We start from the raw sequence: 18,193 nt of genomic DNA on the forward strand, positions 1-18,193 counted from the left end.
AAGAAACAGGAGTTTTATATTCCTGAAACAGGAGCTTCATATTCCTGAAACAGGAGTTCATATTCCTAGCACGCAATGACTACATCAAGCATGTGATTCTACAAACTTGTTGGATGCATTTGCAGTTGAAGTCATTTTTATTGTAAATAAGAATATATGTTTCTAAACACTTCTACATTAATGTGGATGCTACCATGATTACGGATAACCCAGAATATCTTATGAATGATGAGAAAGTTACAGAGGGTCAAACCTATTATATTCTTATTTACAATAAAAGTGACTCCAAAATGACACAATGCATTATTTACAATTCATTTATATTGGGCAAAATAATCTGAAACACAACCAAAACAAACTGCAAATGCATCCAACAAGTTTGTAGAGTCACAAGCTTGATGTAGTGGGACCAAATACTAAGTATATGGGACCAAATACTATACTTTTGACTTATTTCTAAGAATCTACAGGGGTGTCAAGAATTTGAGAACTTGTTAAACAAAATCTCAAGGGTGTCAGTAATTTCTGACACCACTGTACATGCACATTAGTCAGAATGCATTTCAGATCAATTTTATTTCCAAAACCAATATTGAAGGAAATGTACTTCAAGAGGAAGATTCTTATGTTTTTTTTTTAGGCACTGTTTTATTCTCTCACAGTGTATTGAGTTCGTTTTCACATAACAACACAGAAACATTTGGAAGGAATTGGCGCATTGTACAAAGGTGAAAGACAGGATTAAATATGCCTATGTTTGAACAGTATACAGAGAGGATGTCAATGACAAAACATCAATGACATAATGGATTTCCATGTCCGTCAGTGTTATAGAGAACAAACACAAACAATATGATGTGAACACAGTATTAACATATTAATGTCTTTGAGGCTGTCATGATGGAAAAAATATAGCATATATATACATTTTTACATTTTCAGATACAATAAGGACAATGCAACAATAGTATGTTATAGCTGGGAGGTAAATTACGTTTTCGAGACCCAAAAGGAGGGGAATCATCTAATCTCCTCACCTTTCCACTGCAATCACTTCTTATTGATACAGTGCTCTGAACAATATTGCTGCTGTGCGTCACCTCACTTGTGGTGTATGAGCTTAGTTACAACATTACAATACAAAGTGCCTTAAAAGCTGGTGAAAAAGCACTATGTAAATGCAATCCATTCTTGTAGTGTAATAATCACTTTCTCTTCACATCAGTAAACAAGTAAACACATATCACATTTAAAGCTTTTTAGTTAACATGTTCAGCAAGCATCATATCTACAAATGTATTTTGTAAAATGGAGGATAACAAGGAGTATGACATTATCAAAGATATTCAACGCTATTATTATGGCTATAAACGAGGTTCAGAAGGTTTATCTCCATAATTTACTCCTCTTGTTGACTTTCATTGACTGAATTTTCAATTTTACCATGTTTCTATACAGTACAGCTGCAGTTTCAAAGGAGTTGTGATAAATGAATGAGAGAGAATCCTACAAGAGTCAGCATAAAAAGCGTAATTTCTTTGTAATGGAACTACTCCCATCTTCACTACGTGTAATGACAACACACTATAACCAACTTGCCTCACCTATATTATCTTTACAGTAAATTAAATAATTGTTTTTTCTAGTAATTGGACCGGATGTGGGCAAACTCTATGGGGTAACCTTGCATATGTAAATGAACTCAAATTAAAACTAAAGTTATATTTCCCTCATTAATCACTGGACTTTCAGCCTGCATGGTCTCTCAGCTCGACAATACACCTAACATTGGGATATAATCACAATGGTGGTGTTGAAAGAAACACTCATAAACTAATCAACAAACTACGTTGTTAATCAAATTTGTATGGTCCATTTCAGGCTTGGTTATTTATTCTTCTTGACTTTTTCTCTTAAGTATCGCCCAAACATCGAGGTTCTGTGAATCACGTTGATCTTGAATGTAACATTAAACACACTTATGCTACAAAGTCATTATCAACAGTTTCTTTGGTTTGGTGTGGAATAAAGCACTATAAGAGTTTTGCTCTATTTATCAAAAAAGTAGTAACCCTTCTCGCTGTTATTAGTAAAGATATTAATGTCTGCCATTGCTTCAGCTAAAATATGCTTAGAAGATTATATCCACAGCTACATTTTATAAAGTGTAAGTACTGCGCCCTTGTCAAACAAAATAAGTCAAGGATTTGGGAGCTGCATGAATATTATTCAGGTAGTCTATGTTGTGTATATATATATATGGTTTAAATTAGTCTAATATGTCTTTATTAAGTATTCATCGCTAATTCAATTTGATACAATTGCAGCACAATCCACCTCTGGTTATAAACCAAGAGGAGTGATGGAAAGCTTTGTTCTAGTTTCAATGTAGCCAAATGAAAAGTAGATTTTCTTGTCTTGCTTTCTTTGCTGCTTTTATATATGATAATGATGAAGGCTATTTACAGCTGCCAATTTGGGGTAATCACATCAAGAAGGAGATATAATGTGTGTTATTAGAATATAATAATACGAAAATACATGCTATCAATTTCTTGCTTTATTGACTTTGTGTCAATACAGGAGCTAAGCCTCAATATTGCCTAATGATTATTTCAAACCTCAAATGATGAACTGCCTCAATAAGTATGGAAATAAATTGTGTTGAATCCATCTCTGGTGGAAATGCTGTATTAATTTTGCTTACAATAAAAGTGTGGCACAGAAAACATGACTTGTCAGATAAAATTATTGAAGGGGGAAATGTAGGCCTACTTATTTTTTCCCGCATAGGCACACTATATTTTATGTATATTTATATATTCTAATAGATTTTACAATTTTGAATAAGTTACAGGTTACAAAACCAGGGTGTTGTAAAACACAACCTTTGTGTATCAATTAAGCAATAAGGCATGCGAATTATTGTGTGAATAGTTTTCGACTAAGGGCTGTTCTAAGGCCCAACGTGGAGCAGCGGGCCGGGGAACAGCCATCAGGAGGGTGTTATTTAAGATAATTCCCAGGTTCGAGGGCCTTATTACTTTTATTTAAAAAATGTTAAAGAGAAATTACGTTTTAATTAAAAACTTTATTTGAATTAGTAAATGTGATTTATTGAATCCTTCCACCAGAGGATATAGTCCAGGCAATAGCCTGTTCTGAGATTATGAAGTTGCTAGACAAACGAGCTGGTCGCCCATTTCAAATGTTCTAAGCTAAAAAAAGGTTGCCATGCAGTCTAGCTACTTGTAAAGTTAACACACAATCACATCAAGCAGCTGAAATGACAGCAAACTTTTTGAATTTCCATATGTTTTACCTTTGTTTCTTTTGCCATTTATTTTGATATATCAATAACAATGATCCTAATAAATTAATGTGCCTAGCTCAGAGAAGCTGTCATTCTCATCGCGTTCATTCTCTCTATGGCACGGTGCAGATCGCAAAATAAACTGCAACATTGTTGCACAGGTCAGAGAGGCAGGCAGCAAGGTTTAGAGTCTAGACAAACCCTGACTGTTACAAACCAAATGCTAGCCTAGTAGCTTGAGGAAAAAATGTCTACATACTTTTTCCCAGGGGAGTTTATACATTTTTATAAATTGCCTGGCTGGACTGTGGGACAGTGGATGCGCATTGATAATTCAAATTAAACTTTTAACATGCATTTCCCAGGGATTGTGATGAATAACTCCCTGCTATCAACCAACTAGCATCTAGCATCCAAACAACCTGTTTTATAAAATTCCTTAAATCCATAGAGGTTAGGAACCAAACATCATGCAATTGCTGGTGGGTATGACCCAGAGTCTCGCCCTGTTCTGACCCTGCTGCCTTCATCTGTGAGCCATCACCTAGAAAAATAGTACAGATACAAACATAGGGAGCTGTTATCTTATCTTATCCTCAACAGTGCCAAGAATAGCAAGTAAAGAGAGTAAACAAATATTTTGACCTGTTTTCTCTGAAGTAAAAGGCTATTGCTCCTCTTTGCTAGGCTAGGTTTATAAGTACAGATACCCGATCCAGTAGACCAGGTTGAAAAGGCCGAAGGCGGTGGGGAAGAATATTCGTGAGTAGGAATCGATCTTTGAAACTCGGACATGCATCCGGTTTTCGCGCCATGCTCCGGAGCGACAGTCGTCGAAGCAGCAGAAGAAGCTGGTGCAGTCCTTCCCATCCAGACACTCGTAGGCGTAATCATCCTCGTCTTGGTAGGGGGCGATGTTATTCATCTGGAGCAGTGACGTCCCTGGCCTAATGTTCACCAAGCTGCTGGATTTCTGTAGGTAAATATAACAATTGGGGTTGAGTTATTCATATCTTTCTGGGAATACACTTCAAGATTGGATTTTTATTTACCATTCACTTTAAGTTGTATGGTGCCTTCGGAAAGTATTCAGACACCTTGACTTTTTCCACATTTTGTTATATTAAAGCCTTATTCTAAAATTAATTACATTGTTTTTCCCCCTCATCAATCTACACACAATACCCACAATGACAAAGCAAAAACAGTGTTTTAGAAATGTTTGATAATTTATTAATACAAAAAAATGGAAATATCACATTTACAAAAGTATTCAGACCCTTTACTCAGTACTTTCTTGAAGCACCTCCGGCAGTGATTGCAGAACCGAGTCTTCTTGGGTATAACGCTGGGCACACCTGTATTTGTGGAGTTTCTCCCATTATTCTCTGCAGATCCTCTCAAGCTTTGTCAGGTTGGATGGGGAGCGTTGCTGCACAGCTATTTTGAGGTCTCTCAAGAAATGTTCGATCAGGTTCAAGTCCAGGCTCTTGCTGGGCCACTCAAGGACATTCAGAGACTTGTCCCGAAGTCACTCATATATTGTCTTTGCTGTGTGCTTAGGGTTGTTGTCCTGTTGGATGGTGAACCTTCGCCCCAGTCTGAGGTTCTGAGCGCTCTGGAGCAGGTTTTCATCAAGGATCTCTCTGTAATTTGCTCCATTCATCTTTCCCTCATCCTGACTAGTCTCCCAGTCCCTGCCGCTGAAAAACATCCCCACTGCACCTGTAGGAGTGGTGCCAGGTTTCCTCCAGACATGACGCTTGGCATTCAGACCAAAGAGTTCAATCTTGGTTTCCTCTGACCAGAGAATATTGTTTCCCATTGTCTGAGAGTCCTTTAGGTGCCTTTTGGCAAACTCCAAGCGGGCTGTCATGTGCCTTTTACTGAAGAGTGGCTTCCATCTGGCTACTCTATCATAAATAAATGATTGGTGGAGTGCCACAGCAATGATTGTCCTTCTGGAAGGTTCTCCCATCTCCACAGAGAAACTCTGGAGCTCTGTCAGAGTGACCATCGGGTTCTTAGTCACCTACCTGAGGCCCTTCTTGCTCAGTTTGGCCGGGCAGCCAGCTCTAGGAAGAGTCTTGGTGGTTCCAAACTTCTTAAATTTATGAAGGATGGAGGCCACTGTGTTCTTGGGGACATTCAATGCTGCAGAAATGTTTCCATACCCTTCTCCAGATCTGTGCCTCGACACAATCCTGTTTCATAGCTCTACGGACAATTCCTTTGACCTCGTGGCTTGTTTTTTGCTCTGACATGCACTGTCACCTGTGGGACCTTATGTAGACAGGTGTGTGCCTTTCCAAATCAAATCAAATTTTATTGGTCACATACATATGGTTAGCAGATGTTAATGCGAGTGTAGCGAAATGCTTGTGCTTCTAGTTCCGACCGTGCAGTAATATCTAACAATTTCACAACAACTACCTTATACACACAAGTGTAAAGGAATGAATAAGAATATGTACATATAAATATATGGATGGGCGATGGCCATGCAGCATAGGCAAGATGCAGTAGATGGTATAGAGTACAGTATATACATATGAGATGAGTAATGTAGGGTATGTAAACATGATATAAAGTGGCATTGTTTAAAGTGACTAGTGATACATTTATTACATCCAATTTTTTATTATTAAAGTGGCTAGAGATTTGAGTCAGTATGTTGGCAGCAGCCACTCAATGTTAGTAATGGCTGTTTAACAGTCTGATGGCCTTGAGATAGAAGCTGTTTTTCAGTCTCTCGGTCCCAGCTTTGATGCACCTGTACTGACCTTGCCTTCTGGATGATAGCGGGGTGAACAGGCAGTGGCTCGGGTGGTTGTTGTCCTTGATGATCTTTTGGCCTTCCTGTGACATCGGGTGGTGTAGGTGTCCTGGAGGGCAGGTAGTTTGCCCCCGGTGATGCGTTGTGCAGACCTCACTACCCTCTGGAGAGCCTTACGGTTTTGGGCGGAACAGTTGCCATACCAGGCGGTGATACAGTCCGACAGGATGCTCTCGATTGTGCATCTGTAAAAGTTTGTGAGTGTTTTCGGTGACAAGCCAAATTTCTTCAGCCTCCTGAGGTTGTCTGTGTGGGTGGACCATTTCAGTTTGTCCGTGATGTGTACGCCGAGGAACTTAAAACTTGGTGGTTTCAAATCATGTCCAATCAATTGAATTCACCACAGGTGGACTCCAATCAAGTTGTAGAAACATCTCAAGGATGATTAATGTACACAGGATGCACCTGAGCTCAACTTCGAGTCTCATAGCAAAGTGTCTGAATACTTTTGTAAACAAGGTATTTCTGTTTTTTATTTGTAATAAAATTGCAACAATTTCTAACAACATGTTTTCACTTTGTCATTATGGGGTATTGTGTGTAGATTGCTGAGGAAATTATTGTATTTAATCAATTTTAGAATAAGGCTGTAACGTAACAAAATGTGGAAAAAGTAAAGGGGTCTGAATACTTTCCGAAGGCACTGTAGCTTACAACACTTGTGTGGTGAGCGTTATCCCACATAGTGGATGCCATTTGTGGTGAATGAGAGCTGAAGATCATAGATGTATATTATAAATGCAATATATCACATTCAAATTCATCACGGTGGCTGTGGGAATATACTAGGAAGAGCAGAGTGGTTCAGCCATATTTAGTCAATAAAAAGGCATACAGTCTTTCCTCGGTAGGAAATTGGCATAGGCCTTTTTCACTGCATTTCATGCAGTTTGCTATTTCTAAGAGACAACGTTGCCATTTGTATGTAGCTTACGGGGATTTCCTTTTCTCTGCTCAATGTCACTGCTTCTCAGTCCCAGTTGGAAGGATGCGTGCCCATTTACAGCGATGACTTATGCCCTCTCTGCACTCCTACTCCTCTGCTGAGTGTGTGTTTACTCTCCCACAGAAACCTATTTCTCACAAAGTCTTTAAAACCCGGGTAAATATGATTACAGACTAAGGAAATCTACCCTAATGAAATCAAAATATGGCCTCGAGTTATAGGCAGCATTGTTACTAACGACTAACGAATTTGACCTTGGAAATGGCAATGTTAAAGTTAATTATGTTAATGTTCATGTCAGAGAAAGAAGCTACTGCAGCTTCCTTTCTTCCTCCATTTGTGTAGCTGATGTATGCAGACTGACTCATTGTCAAGGTTATATGCACTATTTCGTAGTTAATTACTAAGAAATGGTATGTGCGTGTTCACACAACTCATTGAAATCTCCTATTTACATTGCTGTAATTTGATTACTTGCCTTGATTTTAAACCTGTACAAATAGTATATTCCCATTAAAAAGTGTACATCTTCAAATTACATAGCAGAAGCTACTGGGATGCAACAGTGGTGTCACTACCTGTGGTTTTTTGTCCGTATCCTTCTTGCTCTGCCTATTGCTGGTGAAGTAGTGTAGAGTCCCATATTCCATCAGAGCAGCAAACGTGAAGATGAAGCAGACAGACACAAACAGGTCCATGGCCGTCACATAGGATACCTTGGGAAGCGACTTCCTGGAGATGGTGCTCAGCGTTGTCATGGTAAGCACCGTGGTGATTCCTGCACAGGAAGTCACAAAGCCAGTTTAATGATTTAGCCGCTTGAGCTGACTTTGTGTGTTCACCTAACTGACACTAACCATTAGAAAAGCAGATGTTTTGTCCGTTATAGAGGGGTGTAAGAAACTACTGAGGTTTAATCATACCTAAGGAGGTCCTGGCAGGGACAGCATCTTTATTGATCCAGAAAGAGACCCATGACAGCACCACAATCATGCTGCAGGGGATGTACGTCTGAATAGTGAAGTAGCCCATTCGCCGACTCAGGTCAAAAAAGATTGTCAAGATGACATATTCACCTAGACATTCAAAAGATAATCATACACACATATAAAAGAAGTGAACATGTTTTGCATCATTATGGTAAAACTTAAAAACCAGACGTAAGAGTGCAGTTTCTAAAAGGATGCATGTCATCCCTTACCTGATTGTGTATGCGCCACATCTGATGTGTTTCGTAAACCGACGAACGCAAACTGGTAGAGTCTCCAGTACCTTTGGTCGGCCACTTCCACAGAACGCTTTTGCCAACGGTACAGAATCTCATTTTTAGGATAGCCATCTAGAACGGTGTACGGTTGAACACACACAAACACACACATGTAAAATTAGGAACCTCTTATTGTCCAACCTTGTAGATTCCACAATCCAGAACACAACAGTGCATCTCAGTACACCACAGGGGCATACTATATGGCCAAGCAGGGGAGCATTCAAGATGGTACACATCTTTCTTCTAACCATGGGATGCCCTTCCAGTTTACACTGTAGCGCTCAACAGGGTGTGTGAGGGTTAAGATCATGACAACGAGACATGAGAAGCTGAAGCACAATGCAGGACGGATGGAGAATGACACAGACAGAGCATGAATCAGTTTGGGGGCGCTGCATAATTCATTCGTCTGTCAGAGAATGGTACTTTGTGACCTCCTTTCTCCCCCGGTGGAGCAGATGATAGATCATACAGGCTGAAGGGACAGCCTCAAGCAGATGGGCTTGTGTGGGGCTGGGGCTCAGCTCCTAATGCTGGCCCGCTCTGACGCCCTCTCTGGGCTGGCTACTGAAGCTGAAGTCGAAATGACGGATCAAAACGGGGAGAGTGTTTAAACACCTACAGCTCGAAAACTCCAGCGGACACGAGTGCTCGTCCATAGGAAAGTTATGCAGCTTAAGGTAGCATTCCGCATTAATAGTCAACCTGACAAAAACAGAATTGTGACAGAGAAAAGTTAATGACGTGTTACATTGATTTTGTAATGTTTTTTTTTTCCCCAAACAGGCTTGATCGTAACAATTACAAAGTGTTTCCCTCTCTTTTATTTAAACAAATGCTAGGGAAAAATAACAATGGCTTCAAGATCATGCTTCGACAAATAGCGGGTGCCTAAAAGAGGGCTACAAGACAAAGTACAGATGCACAAACTAGAACTGCACATACCACGAGTACTAAACACAGAGTCCTGGAAAAACAAAGAATGGCAGCCGTCATCCTCCTACCTCAACGTGTACATCACTCTCCCGTTGTTCCACAGTCGCAGCAGACGGTTCGGAGTGGTGATCCAGTGGGCGTCAGACTTTCTAGAATTCCGGAAGAAGGTGTCAGGAATCCAGATCTTTCCCACCATGTTACTGTTGAGCATCAGGACTTTCATGGAGCTGTTGAACTTAAGGCGACTGTCATACCACGTCTGGGCAAAGAAGATGTCTATGGTGTACTCCTGAAACAAGATGGACGCATGGGTTAACCTTGCCATGGAACAGTTATTTTACGCCAGTGTATTGTGCCACTGCCATAATTATGTTCTGGGCATTGTATTAGATTGTTGCTCTCCTGTATTCCTTCTGTTTCAACGAAGAGCATCAATGTAGTACATGACAAGACAGGTCTTACCATGTTTATTTTTTATATACAGTTCCAGTCAAAAGTTTGGACACACGTACTCATTCAAGGGTTTTTCTTTATTTTTATTATTTTCTACATTGTAGAATAATAGTGAGACATCAAAACTATTAAATAACACATATGGAATCATGTAGTAACCAGACAAGTGTTAAACGAATCAAAATATCTTTGAGATTCTTCAAAGTAGCCACCCTTTGCCATGATGAACCACATTCTTAACCTGGAATGAGTAGGTGTGTCCAAACTTTTGACTGGTACTGTATATCTTTTTTTAAAGTATTTTGTATGTTTATTGGACAAAGAGAGGTAGAGGTGAAAGGTAGGACAGTGACAGCTGAAAGTGTGCTGGATTCAAACCCATGCTGACAGCTGTACGTGTGCTCCAGAGGCAGCGGCTTAGACAGCTAGACCACCCCAGGCCACCAGACTCACCATGTTAATAGGATCGACTGGTCCGATGCTGTTGACATACACCGCTGTCTCAATCACTGTTGGCCTTACTGAAACAAAAAACACAACACCTTTCACCTTTATGAATGTAACCTATCTCTACAGTGTAGCCTACCAGGGGCTCTCAAATAATGCAAGTACGTGCGAGGTCAAAGAAAGAACCGCATTCTTACTGCTTCCATGCTGCTATACACAGTAGGCTATACAGTCCACAATCTCAAACTAACCAAACAACTTTAGGCTACTATGCTTAGAAGTAGAATACAATTTTTTTCGCAAACCATTTGTATCCTCCGTCAGTGTACACAACAATCGAATGAACTGAAATCCTAACAATGACCCAGAGCCTTGCGATCAGTCATGATTTGTCTCAGTTGCATTCTATCCACTGTGTGTGATCAATCTGCTTAAAAAGAACTTCACATTGGCCTGCACACAGCACAGTTACGCCATTGCCTTGGAGGGATATTTTAGGAAGCAGTAATACACTGGCAATGGGCTGAGTCCTGATTTTGAGATATGCATGCAGACACAATTTATTCTACAATTATATACACTCTGAAAATGACTGGTAAGTGCTAAACAATGCTGAGTAAGTTAATGATGATCTATCACAAGCTTACATAATTAATGGGGAACTAAAATGTTGTAAACAAAGCAGATTCCCACTGGCTGCTGTAGAACTACCCCACTGGGTACAGATGTCAATTCAATGTCTATTCCACGTTGGTTCAATGTCTTTTCAATGAAATGACATTGAAACAACGTTGATTCAACCAGTGTGTGCCCAATGGGACTTGCCTCCAATGTCAGGTCGGAGTTTGTTGTCATAGCCCTGCAGCAATCTATTTAAGATCAAGGTGACATCGCTCTCATAGACCTTGGGCGATAAAACCCAGGTCTTATTTATGGGGACGTCTTCATAGTCCTCATCCTCCTTTGTACTGGGCCCAAATGACGCCACACTGCGAAGAGAGGAGAGAGAGAAAATAATTCAGAGGGAGGGAGAGATATATACACTGCTCAAGAAAATAAAGGGAACACTAAAATAACACATCCTAGATCTGAATGAATGAAATAATCTTATTAAATACTTTTTTCTTTACATAGTTGAATGTGCTGACAACAAAATCACACAAAAATAATCTATGGAAATCCAATTTATGGATTTGGAGGTCATGGAGGTCTGGATTTGGAGTCACACTCAAAATTAAAGTGGAAAACCACACTACAGGCTGATCCAACTTTGATGTAATGTCCTTAAAACAAGTCAAAATGAGGCTCAGTAGTGTGTGTGGCCTCCACGTGCCTGTATGACCTCCATACAACGCCTGGGCATGCTCCTGATGAGGTGGCGGATGGTCTCCTGAGGGATCTCCTCCCAGACCTGGACTAAAGCATCCGCCAACTCCTAGACAGTCTGTGGTGCAACGTGGCGTTGGTGGATGGAGCGAGACATGATGTCTCAGATGTGCTCAATTGGATTCAGGTCTGGGGAATGGGCGGGCCAGTCCATAGCATCAATGCCTTCCTCTTGCAGGAACTGCTGACACACTCCAGCCACATGAGGTCTAGCATTGTCTTGCATTAGGAGGAACCCATGGCCAACCGCACCAGCATATGGTCTCACAAGGGGTCTGAGGATCTCATCTCGGTACCTAATGGCAGTCAGGCTACCTCTGGCGAGCACATGGAGGGCTGTGCGGACCCCCAAAGAAATGCCACCCCACACCATGACTGACCCACTGCCAAACCGGTCATGCTGGAGGATGTTGCAGGCAGCAGAACGTTCTCCACGGCGTCTCCAGACTGTCACGTCTGTCACATGTGCTCAGTGTGAACCTGCTTTCATCTGTGAAGAGCACAGGGCGCCAGTGGCGAATTTGCCAATCTTGGTGTTCTCTGGCAAATGCCAAACGTCCTGCACGGTGTTGGGCTGTAAGCACAACCCCCACCTGTGGACGTTGGGCCCTCATACCACACTCATGGAGTCTGTTTCTGACCGTTTTAGCAGACACATGCACATTTGTGGCCTGCTGGAGGTAATTTTGCAGGGCTCTGGCAGTGCTCCTCCTGCTCCTCCTTGCACAAAGGCGGAGGTAGCGGTCCTGCTGCTGGGTTGTTGCCCTCCTACGGCCTCCTCCACATCTCCTGATGTACTGGCCTGTCTCCTGGTAGCGCCTCCATGCTCTGGACACTTCGCTGACAGACACAGCAAACCTTCTTGCCACAGCTCGCATTGATGTGCCATCCTGGATGAGCTGCACTACCTGAGCCACTTGTGTGGGTTGTAGACTCCGTCTCATGCTACCACTAGAGTGAAAGCACCGCCAGCATTCAAAAGTGACCAAAACATCAGCCAGGAAGCATAGGAACTGAGAAGTGGTCTGTGGTTACCACCTGCAGAACCACTCCTTTATTGGGAGTGTCTTGCTAATTGCCTATAATTTCCACCTGTTGTCTATTCCATTTGCACAACAGCATCTGAAATTTATTGTCAATCAGTGTTGCTTCCCAAGTGGACAGTTTGATTTCACAGAAGTGTGATTGACTTGGAGTTACATTGTGTTGTTTAAGTGTCCCCTTTATTTTTTTGAGCAGTATATATAAAGAGAGACAGTTTGGTTCTGCAGATGGAACACTGGAATGACTACTAAGCAATCCATTAAGCCAGGTGTTTTGGCAGAAGAGCTGGACAGGAATCTTGGGTAGAGTGGGGCTAAAGGTTGAGGGTATACAAGACACACACTTACTGGAATTCAGACCAGTGTCATTAAGGCACGTTATAGGGGAAAAGGTGTCAGTCTGTCCAGATGTACAGCTTCTCTAAAAAGTATTTATTTGATAAAGAAGGCCAAAGACCACACTTTGGAGCTTACAGTAGAGTCTTGGGTTTGATTCAGGGAGAAGCTATAGAGGTAGATCTGGGAATTGTACATCCCATTCCATCCGCCCTGTAACTGTGCCACTGTATCTGCCGGTCACAAATGAGCGAGTGCTCCGGTAATACCAAGCCCAGCTGCTGTTGTTTCCTGTTATTTAACATGTATCCAATACCGTTAAGAGACCTGAGGACTTGGCACCTCACCCAGGCCATTCAGCAGTCCCTCCCAGATGCTAGTGCACAACTGCCTTTAAACAGAATCAATATCGCCAGACCCACTTGTCCTGTGCCACTGAATCTGTAATCTCTACAACAATGTTTCACAATCACAAAATCACTGAGTATCCATACCCCGCAATGTTAAACAACCTAGAAGCACTAAATGTCCATAACCCTATTCCACTGATAGTCCATTAGAAGCAAGTGGGCCCTTTTAGATGATAAGAGGTGGCTGAGAGTTTGAAAAGGCAACTTGAGCTAACTCTCAATAAATTATATCATATAAATCTGTCAAATAATGACTTTGAATTTTTTTTTTGTAAGCTCACAAATATATCACAACACTACAATTAAGCAAATTGTATGGAAGCATATCATTGAGGGCTGCAAGAATGTTGTGGTGATCAAGAATCGGTGACCAAGACACTGTAGTGTCACAACCAAAGCACAGGTCTAGGATCAGCTTAATCTACCCCAGTGGTCCTGGGTTACTGGTTGTGTAAACTTTTATTTAAGCCCAGCACTAACACACCTTCAACTATTCAAATGCTCATCGAAACCTTCACCAGTTGAATTGTGCTGCTGGCCTGGAACAGGACCAGGGTTGGTGACAACTGCTACAGGCCTATTGATTGAGCTATTGATTGGAGCCAACTTAACAGAACTGTAACACCCAGAACTGATCCTAGACCAGCACTTGGTACTACCCCTCTAGCTGGCTGCCAGAAGAGATGATGAAAGCAGGGCTGGATGCTCATGAGAAGCCAAGGAATCAGTAAGTCGGTGGTCAGGGTCTTTGTATTGGAAAACAGTGAGTGACTTGAGTCAATATAGCTCACTATTATTGGGCACCACAGAAAACCCCAACCCTCAGAAAGCATGAAGGACTAATATACTGTGCTGATCAAAGCCATGCAATTCTGATGCAAACTATATTGTAGGGGCAGAACCAATCTACTGCAAGGTGACAGATAAGTTTATGACAAAAAGATGTCTGAAGGTTCATGGTTGTTATCAATACATGGAACAGTGCCAACTGTAGTGACATAGCCTAATAGTCATTCATTCTAACTTCACAGCTAACTTTTTTTTACCTTGATTTTGTAATTAGTTTATGGCCCACCAATATATATTGGTCAATTTGTGGTATTAGTCAATTAAATGTAAGGTTCAAACTCATAAATCATATATCTTGCTCTTGAAGTGACAGCTGATATTGCCATGAAGACTCGGATTAAGGTCCTTTTTGCCGCATAGGCCTATGTGAAATCTGCTCTATAGGCAAGAATATAGCCAACATGAAACTTATTAAGCAAAATGTACAGTATCTAACATTTTATACGCTAAGCTTAATCATTATATTTTTGAAGTGTTGGCAGGAGGTGGGAATTATTATGCTGAGACTTAAAATACCTAATGTTTGCTGCTTGAAAAATATTTTTGAACGAGTATTGCGTGATTCGTTTAGAATGAAAACGATAATCTGCAGTAGTTTTGGTTTTTCTCAAGGTTGTCCCTCTGATTTAATTGACATTGCCCGCTGAAATAACGGAATAGTATATTCTCCCTACAGGCTATAGTCAAGGGTAGGCTATTACACTTACACTCTTTACGCTAAACAAATTAGACTACACTAGGTTTTGCAGGTATATGCGTCTAACATAACAATATTGTAAGACATTTTATAGATTGTGTCGGGATTGTGTTGACAACCGCGAACGAATCCTTGGGCACAATGCTACGGGTAGCAGCTAATCAACACATTCAGTATGATCAACCCCTTTTAACTTTATTTAGTACCATAAACGGACGTCTTGTCGCCTACTGCCCTAATTCAGAACCACCGAAAGCTCATCGGTCATTCATATCCCCACTAGTCCAGTGCAAACTTACCAGACTCCGAGAAGAGCTAGCAACAGCCACGCATTCATCGCTTTGCCTTTGACATGTTGCAGCAGAAGCATGGCACATATTGCGGAAATCCCACTGTTCATTTTCAACAAAACACACAAAAATATCGGAACTAGGTCTAGAAAATAAACGCGATGTCTCCCTCTTTGTTATTCAAAAGGAATAGGTATGGTTACAGATGTTTCCGAATTTGAGTGATGCATACATTATCTTTATGGTGTTGTGCTCCAGTAAGGTGGGCGAGGATAGGGTAGACAGACCTATAATATGACTTGAGAGAGCCTGCGTATTCTTTGTCGGAAGAAAAATGCTTCAGCGAGTGCTGCACCAGTGAGTTTTTTACGCTCATCTTGCATCTCTAACCGGCTGACACGGCCATATATACTATATAGCCTATACTGTTCTGCAGTAGATGAAGATTTATCAAAAATGTTATTTGTTTTGGATTTTTTTAAATTACAACATAATCTGAATCTATGCTTCAATATTTCCATAAGCAAACCTGGATATAGTGACTAGCGAGTCTATAACATTCAATATTCCCACAGTTCAACCAATTGAACTGTCTCTCAACATTCCCGCAAACACAGAACCCAACCTATATAATTATGTTATCACAAACCAACCTATGGAGAATGAATAACTAATTGACTGTAAATTACTCTACTTCAATGCTCGCACAACCCAACCAAGCTGAGGACTATCCCTATGGGGCGACTTTGTCACAGGACAGAGTAAAATGTCAGATGTTACAAACAAGCTGCAACAGCATCGATCAGCGATTCAGCACCACTAAAGTGGACAGCGAAGGAATCGGCATTCGGGAGTTCAGCACCACAAGACAGTGGCCAGCGACTATCTCATGTGCAGCCATTCTAGCCTTGGTGCCGGTCTCTTTGTTTTTATTTTATTTAACCTTTATTTAACCAGGTAGGCAAGTTGAGAACAAGTTCTCATCTACAACTGCGACCTGGCCAAGATAAAGCAAAGCAATGCGACACAAACAACAACAGAGAATTACACATGGAATAAAGAAATATACAAAATCTATATACAGTGTGTGCAAATGAGGTAAGATTAGGGAGGTAAGGCAATAAATAGGCCGTAGTGGTGAAATACGCTGTATTTCGGGCCGTTTGTGCTCTTTTGCCAACTCCTTATGGAATTGCATTGCCAAAAATGAGTGACAAGGAGTTTGTATTTGTATTTATAATGGATCCCCATTAGCTGCTTCGATGGCAGCAGCTACTCTTCCTGGGGTCCAGGCAAAAAATGAAGGCAGTAATATACCTTATAATACAATTTGTAAATACACTTTACAACAGATTTCACAATACATTAAGTGCCCACCGGCAGCTACAACACACAATCCAGGTGTACATGTCTACAGTGTGTATGTTATGTGTGTGTTTGTACCTGTGTGTGTGACTCCAGCCACCCGTACATGTTCCCACGACAAAACTTATGAAAAGTCTGCCTTACAGCACATTTCTCATTAGATAGGCCTCCATTGGACAGTAGCCATCTTTTTATTTTTATTTTTTATTTTTATGCATCCAGTCTTTAACAGTGGAAGTCAATCGTTAACCAGATCAATAATGATAATATGCCACAATACCTGTATTATTCATCAGATATTTAGCCTGTGGAATTTGATGTAAAAGAACCAATTTCCCACTTGGTGACTGAAAATTACTGTAGTTTTTTCTGCCAACCCCATTACATGTCAGCGAATACCTATTATATGCTTGTGTGGATGTTTTTTGCACGTCCCACTCCCACTAAGTCACTCTTGGGGGGTGGGGTCGCGGCCAGGGATCAGCCATTATTGACGGCGACCCTGGAGCATTTAAGGTTAAGTGTCTTTTCCAAGGACACATCAACAGATTTTTTACCTAGTCGGCACGGGGATTCGAAACAGCGACGTTTCAGGAAATAGGACAAATGTAAACACCCACCTAATTAGTATTTATATTATTATTATGATCATAATAGGTGCTACCTAGGCAGGGGAGAATGAAATGCTAGTCACATTAGTATGCAGACGCACTCCAGAAGTTCTCAATGCAATAACATGATGGAACTACATGTCACCATGGCAATGCCCCCATTAGCATTCCAAACTGCTCTGAATCGTCTGGCTGGCTAACATCAGAGACTGTCTCCCTCGGCCAAACAAAGCTACTGATGTACATGTACTTCTTCACTAGGCCCCCTGGGCATGGATGAAGAAAAGGGGAGGGGGGTCCAGGCCCCACCCATCCTCTTAAAATGTCAGCCAGCATATTATACATTTTCCTTTTCTGTTTCAGAGCTACTATACAGTAATTTCCTGTTGAAAAGCAGATTTCTTTTGAAATGGTTCTGACACCAATGGTCCAAGGTGATGTCTGTCTCTAACAAAATACCATCCATCCCAATAGAAGTCTAATTTCCTTGGAGGATGACATTGAAGGAGAGGCCATGGTAAATAAAAGGCTGAAGGAGTTCACTGAAGATAAGAAGAAGAGTAGCCAACATGACCCTGCATGGCTGTCTTAGGGGTGACTAACCACTTCTCTTCCCACTTAGCAGTCAAGGTGAAGCCTCTCTGTTGGATGGATTACTTTTCACATCTCACCTGTCTTATCTTATGAAATGATCCTAATGATAATCCAGACACACAATCTAGACCCAAAGGGGACGTTCACTTAGTTTTAACATCAAAGCCTCTGTTCGGAGACCTATCCTCTGTTGCTAGGCAACTGTATCAACACCTTGTTCATGCCTGACTGGCATGCATTTAAAGGGGAATCTCACATCTCCTGGTTTGTCTTCACTGTTTCCTCCTCTTTTTCTCTCTTTGCCAGAGCTGTGTCTTTCTGCGTACCCATTAGGAGACCTGTGAGAGAAGACCTCAATTCAAATGTAATCACAAGCTTGCTCGATCAGGTTAGCCAAGCCTCTCATGCTAA

General features: G+C 41.2%; 1 protein-coding gene across 1 annotated transcript; it reads right to left on the reverse strand.

Moving 5' to 3' along the window:
• Positions 1-1,578: 1,578 nt before the first annotated feature.
• gabrg1 (gamma-aminobutyric acid type A receptor subunit gamma1) lies at positions 1,579-15,579 on the reverse strand. Its single transcript, XM_082973727.1, has 9 exons — positions 15,222-15,579; positions 11,023-11,190; positions 10,208-10,271; positions 9,370-9,590; positions 8,988-9,070; positions 8,297-8,434; positions 8,019-8,171; positions 7,674-7,873; positions 1,579-4,286 (listed from the first exon to the last, which is right to left on the reverse strand). Exons 1-9 carry the CDS (start codon positions 15,320-15,322, stop codon positions 4,008-4,010), a joined length of 1,407 nt encoding a protein of 468 aa, XP_082829853.1. The 5' UTR covers positions 15,323-15,579; the 3' UTR covers positions 1,579-4,007.
• Positions 15,580-18,193: the final 2,614 nt, after the last annotated feature.

This window comes from Salmo salar, chromosome 01, assembly GCF_965601325.2.
Source record: "Salmo salar chromosome 01, fSalSal1, whole genome shotgun sequence".
NCBI classification, from domain to species: Eukaryota; Metazoa; Chordata; class Actinopteri; order Salmoniformes; family Salmonidae; genus Salmo; species Salmo salar.